Raw genomic sequence first — 6,348 nt, 5'->3', positions numbered from 1 at the left:
TAACGGTTCCAACTGTATATATATATATATATTTGTAACAATTAGGGGGCTAATAGAAATGAGTGGGGCTTAGGCTTGGGCCTATTAGGCCTTGCGTCAAACCAGGCACAACAACACACTTTATAGAGAGACATGGCATACCTCTTTTTGTTTTTCCTTTTTGGCAAACATTTCAAGTTCATTTCCAAATATTTCTTGAGAATTGAGAACTTCTTGGTAATCCATCTCTTTAACAAAACTACTATCTTCAATTCCATTAGCTTTTAAGAACTCCATATAAGCTACCTGGAAAGCTTGTCCTATAGACTGAGCAATAAATTGAGCCTGCAAGAAGAGAAAAAAAATAGTAGTTTGAAAAGTTGGCAAACCCATGCAGAATTATAGTACACACACTCACAATTAAATGCAAAAACAACTAATATCAATACTAGACTAACTGTTATAAAATAAGCTAAAAATGCCAAACTATCGTTTGTTCCTTTAATCAGTAGCACTACATATTGCAATAATCTTTGCAGAATTTAAAGAAATATATTCAAATTACATACTTTGAACTTCACACATTGTTGACCAGTGACAAGTTAACTTGTCATTGCACTTACATTTTCTATTTTAATTTATGTAACCCAGAATGTTCCTAAGTATAATTTCACTTCATTAAGTATAAATAAAATTTATTGGAGCTTATTTGAATGTTTTAGTTAACTTCTATATTCAACTTGTTATTCTTTATTCTATATCAAAAATAATAGGCAGCTTGAAAGCATCAATAAACTGCAATATATTTAATTGTATGAAGATTGAAAAAATTACTTTAAATTAACTTACTAAACAAGTATGCCAAGAAAACTTACAAATAGTTCATAAATTACGAAATTTATTTTAAAATTTTTATTACTAATAGATAAAGGAAATTACTAGAACATTAATAGATATAAACCAAACATTATATTCTTATACATTTATTTTACATTTATTCAAGAAAATTTCGAAATTTAATATACTTAAGTTTTCCATAAAAAAGCAAATAATGAATATGCATAAATTTTGAATTAATTAAAGTAATTAAGCCTATGACAATTTAATTTGTAATTTCTTGGCATTCAATCTGATATTTTTCTAGCAAAGCAAACTGATTTCTCTGTGTAAGGAAAAATTCAATATAAAGTTTGCTAAGATGTGTTATAGTCAAGGAATAAAATATTTTATAATTTTTTTAAATCTCTTTTTGTTATACATCATTGCAATTGAAATTAATTTTTCACCATGCCTTCTTTATGATCAGATAAATGTCATTAGCAATATGCGGAACTTTTTTTTCAGTATTTTGTAAATCTGGGGAAAATAAACCATTATTATACAAAAATATTTAAGTAAGTTTTAGACTCTTTCTAAAATCTTTAATGAGAGTTACAAATAAATAAACAAAAAAAACATGATTACAATTTCATAAATTGTTCAAAGTAAAGTTGTCTTTTAGCATAGAAAGAAGAAAAATATTAAGTTTAAGGATACTATTCTAAGAGACCTAAAACTCAGAGCAATTTAAAAACAATTTTTTTTTAATAAATCAATAGATATTTTAAAAAAAAAACACTTCCCTTGGGGACTCTTTTTTAAATCATTTCTATAACAAGTAGTCTTAGATATCCATGTGTTTTATAACAAGGAACACATTTTACCATATTTGTTTAATTACCAATGTAATTTTGAAAAAAAGATACTAAAGTATATCACTCAAAATGTAAAGGCAACATTTCAAAATATTACTAAGATACTTAAAAAGAAAGAAAAAAAGATACTAAGGTATATCCCTTAAAATTTAAAAGCCACATTTCAAAATATTCAAAAAAATGAATAAACTGATAACCTTACCTCTTCAGATTCAAAAACATGACAAATCATTTTGGGTGTGCGTTTAATTTTAGGTTCACTAGGATCATCTGGACTGTTCATAACTCTTCTCCTTGCCATTAAAACAACCAGATCACCTATGTCAGCTATGTAGGAAATGGCTCTCAGAGCATGATCCATCATGATTTCCTAAGAAATAACATTTTTTTCTTAAGGAAAGGAACATGTTTCCATCAACACAATAACAAAAAGAAATAATAAGAGCATGGACATAAATAAGGTTTTAAAATTTTCAACCTTTATAATGACTACTTTAGAGCTTCTGCTAAACAATGCAGAGTCCTGGACTAAACATTTAACAAAGCTTTTTTAATATTCTCCTTCTGCAAAGTGGATCACACTAGATGTTTGCCTTAATTATAATTAATTCAACAGCAAAAAGTTTTTCAGAGTGCATAGCTAAATCTTTCAACAAAAAATAAACGCCTTCAAAGTACTTTTTAAGCCCTCAAAAAATATTTTTAAGCACTATATACATTAACAAAATGCAAAATAATTTTCAAAGACTTCATATGATCATGATCTAGTTTCTAGTAACTTGTTTCTGACAAAGGACTCTTTTCTTGATTATATTAGCCACCATAAAAAGATTGGGAGATTTTTCGGTTTGATTTCAGATGGTGGAAAATGAAGCGTGAAATTGAGAATATCTTGCAAAATGCATCAGAGTTGCACATGAGAGTGTAAGAATCTAACTGAACCCAGCTCAGTGGACGCAAGTATTTCATCAAACATGTAAGATGATTTTATAAACGTCGTTGAACAACCAACCAAGTTTTGAGATTACAACTTACTAATGTTCAACTCTGTAGCCTTGTAATTTTGAACCAATCCAGAAGACAAGGAAACTCCTGGATTAGTACCCCAGAAGTATGATTTGCTATGGGAACATGGAGGACTTTGTGACTCAGAAGATTTAACGTGTATCAGTCACCATTTACTACACGGGGAGTCTTTGGTCAGGAGGGGGCGACGAAGCGCACTGAAATTAGAAAATAATAATCTTGATTTTTTTAGCATTAATTTATAAATGTAGATAATTAAAATGTTTCTTTCTAATCAAGATAATTAAGATAATCAGAAGTAGGTTTATTCCCAATAACTTCCCATAATCAAGTTCTGCTGCTAATAGTACTGATTATTAAAAGTAGGATTATTTCCAGTTACTTCTCAAGATCACGTTTTTTTTTCTGATTGATTATCAAGAGTAGCTACTACACTCTCAATTGTTTCTCATGGTTGAGATACTACTCTACTATTGATTGTTAAAGTAGCTTTGTTCTTAATCACTGCTTATAATCCAGGTTTGAGCTATTGATTATAAGGTAGAGTCTAGCTCTCAATATACCTAGGCCAAATTTAACGGTTCCAACTGGCAGACTAAATATAACTAATGGTGATCAAAAATACCTGCCAGATCATCAATTTCGTAGACAGAAATGTACAACCTATGCATTTTATTATTATTTTAAGAAAATAAAAATACAGAAAGATAAATAAATAATTTACTTTACTTCATGCTTGTTTTTTAAAATTTTTCCACATTTTCTGAAATGGGCCAAATAATGTTTTACGAGAAATGATTTTAAAGTAATGCCTTCCACAAGAGGTTCCCAATCAGGTGGCGACAAGGCTCTTCAGGTGGGTGATGAGGGGAGGGGGCGGGGCATTGAGTATTCAATAGAAAAAAATGCATTGCAATTAATAATAATAAAAAAAATCCAGGGAATCGATCCTCACCTGAAGCCCATCAACATATTTAGTAGAAAGAAGATTTAGTTCAGCTGTCAAGCTTCTCAAAAAACAAAGAAGTAGGTTGGACCTGATAGTCAAGCTTTTAACTGAAATCCACCAAGTACTACAAGGTAATCATTGAAGAGGTAAAAATGAACAATTGAGTATTCAAATTGTAAGTTTTTTTTCTCACATTTTAGTTGTTAACGTTTTCAATTTTTCCCGATTACATCAAAAAAAATTTATTAAAAAACATGTACTTTTGCTTCAATTAATTAGCGCCAAATATCTCTTTTTGACAAAAAATTTAAGGTACACACATTTTTTTTCTTCTAAATTTTCTAAAATGATTGAATAAAATTGCTTCATTATTTACATTTTAATTTAAATTAAAAATCAGGTATAATTTAACAGATATTCAAATTTATTGATGCTCACTTGCAACAATGTATGGGTTTTTTTTTTTCAATAAAAAAGGGGGCGATAATTGTCAGCCAACTTTTAGAGGGGGTGGTCGGAACAGTTGGGAGCCACTGCCTCACACCATTGATATCAATAGTTTTTTTAATTGTCTAAAATTTTCGATTTTTGAAAAAAATGATCAAATATTTTAAAAAGATGCTATGGTTAAGTTACATGTGGTCAAAAGCTCCTGATTTTGTTTTATAGTAACCAATTACTTCTACAAATAGTTTTACTGTACTATTGATTATCAGATGAAATGTAAGCTTGCACCCAGATTACTTTACAGAATCAAGGTTCTCATTATCAGGAGTAGTGTTCGCTCTCAATTGCTTCATATAATCAATATTCTACATTATTAATTAAGTTATTTAAAGTGAATAAGTTTTTTATAACCCAGAGATTTCTTTTATTGGTAAAAAAAATTCAGGAAAGAGTGGAATTTGGGAAAAGAAAATCTTACCTTTAAATCTGTATTCAGAACCATGATTTTTTCTGTTGATATAAAAAGATCAACTTCTGTACTAGGTTGTGTTTCACCTTCGGGAGCCTAAAAAAAAAGAAAAAATAACACATTTCTTAACTGACAACTAAGATGAGTTCGTAGAAACCATGGAATTTTACAAAATAGAAACATTTCTGCAAAAAAAAANAAAAAAAAAAAAAAAAAAAAAAAAAAAAAAAAAAAAAAAAAATCGAGCAAAAGAAAAAGAAAAAAAGAAAAAAGTTTTTACAATTTTATTGTACTGGTAGTGTTTCTAATAGACACTTTTTCTTAGCATGCTACAAATATATGAAAAAATTATTTCATATATAAAGTAGAATAAAAAGAGTTTGATACAGACTTATTTGATTAGATAATATTTACAGGAAGAAAAAAAATCAAACTAGTGCAAATTAAGAATTTACTATGCATGCATGGATGACAGATCATTCAGTAAAAAGAAGAGACAACGTTAATAAGGATAAATTAAATTATTTATTATTGATTCAATAAGCAGAGGGAACAAAAAAAAATTGAAATTTTAATTTCATATTCAACCATTTGCTTATGGCTGGCACAACAATTGGACCAGAGTGAGAGACTTTACCATGCTAAGCGTCGTAAACAAAGGGTTAACAATTAAAAAATATGTGCTAAATGAAATAATAACATGCATTTACGGATAAGAATATTGTTGTAATCTTTATAATGCAATTATTATAGGATTTCAGTGATGAAAAATACATTAATTGGCAGTGGTACAGCAGAATATTTTAAAAAAAAAATCTGATATGAGTTTTTTTAGGAATGGCTATTTAGTATTACCAATTAAATATAATTTATATCAGCAGTTCCCAACTTTTTTGGCTACAAAACCCTAAATAATCAACCTTCCTTCGACGGAAAGTTTAAGGTAATTACAAACGTTATAACCTTACACTCCGAATTGGAGCATAGGGCTTCTATCATAGCTTTCCATCTCACACACTCTATTTGTGGCCAGATATTTTGCATCACTCCATGTTTTTCCTATTGTTTTCAATTCGTTTACAATCGTCCCACACCATGTATTTTTAGGTCCTCCTCTTTTTCTATTGCCCTGAGGGTTCCAACCAAAAACTTGTTTTATTTTAAATTTTTCAGGTTTACGTAGAACATGACCAATCTGTTTCCGTTTTTTAATTTTCTGATCAATCGGTTTTTGTTTTGTTTTTCTAAGAATTACTGCATCACAAATATTATGGAATCACTTGATACGCAATATTCTTCCTAATCAGCTGTTTGCAGTGCCAAGTCACAGATCCATATAGTAGGACAGGTTTAAAATTAGTAATGAAAATTCTATTTTTTTTCCTTTTGAATTTGTTATGTTTTTGTTTATCCAGAATTTATTGAGAACAGCTATAACCTTATAAGAGACTTATTTAAAACATTTGATTATAGGAATAATGATTTTTCATCGTTTTATCATTAATAACCTAAGATTATGTTTTGTGTCTGTCAGTTATATTTGCAGCCCTTGTGCTACATCTAGTCTAGATATGAATTTATTTCTGGTGTAAGCTGATTAAAATGAGCCAAATTATGGTTTACTCGGAAATGGAAACCTAAAACAACTGCTATAAGCGTTGAAAATAGTTATTATGGAAACATATTTCTTTATTAAAGAATTTAGTTATTTTGATTTAAAAATAGTGAGAGAAAATATTAATGGAATATTTTATAAATGCTTAATTTTTTTTTCATAATTTGTT

At 28.6% G+C, this 6,348-nt stretch overlaps 1 protein-coding gene across 6 annotated transcripts in view; it reads right to left on the bottom strand.

Moving 5' to 3' along the window:
- Positions 1-6,348, bottom strand: part of LOC107455513 (uncharacterized) — a 193,554-nt gene that overhangs the window by 18,783 nt on the left and 168,423 nt on the right. For all 6 annotated transcript variants that reach the window (XM_016073134.3, XM_071183114.1, XM_071183112.1 and 3 more), the window contains exons 8-10: positions 4,574-4,660; positions 1,876-2,043; positions 142-324 (exon numbers count right to left, since the gene is read on the bottom strand). In XM_016073134.3, coding sequence (XP_015928620.2) covers positions 142-324; positions 1,876-2,043; positions 4,574-4,660 — 438 coding nt within the window. The remainder of the gene's footprint in view (positions 1-141; positions 325-1,875; positions 2,044-4,573; positions 4,661-6,348) is intronic.

Source organism: Parasteatoda tepidariorum, chromosome 7, assembly GCF_043381705.1.
Source record: "Parasteatoda tepidariorum isolate YZ-2023 chromosome 7, CAS_Ptep_4.0, whole genome shotgun sequence".
Lineage (NCBI taxonomy): Eukaryota > Metazoa > Arthropoda > Arachnida > Araneae > Theridiidae > Parasteatoda > Parasteatoda tepidariorum.
The sequence above is the reverse complement of the archived record's forward strand: the minus strand, read 5'-3'. Positions and strand labels throughout refer to the sequence as shown.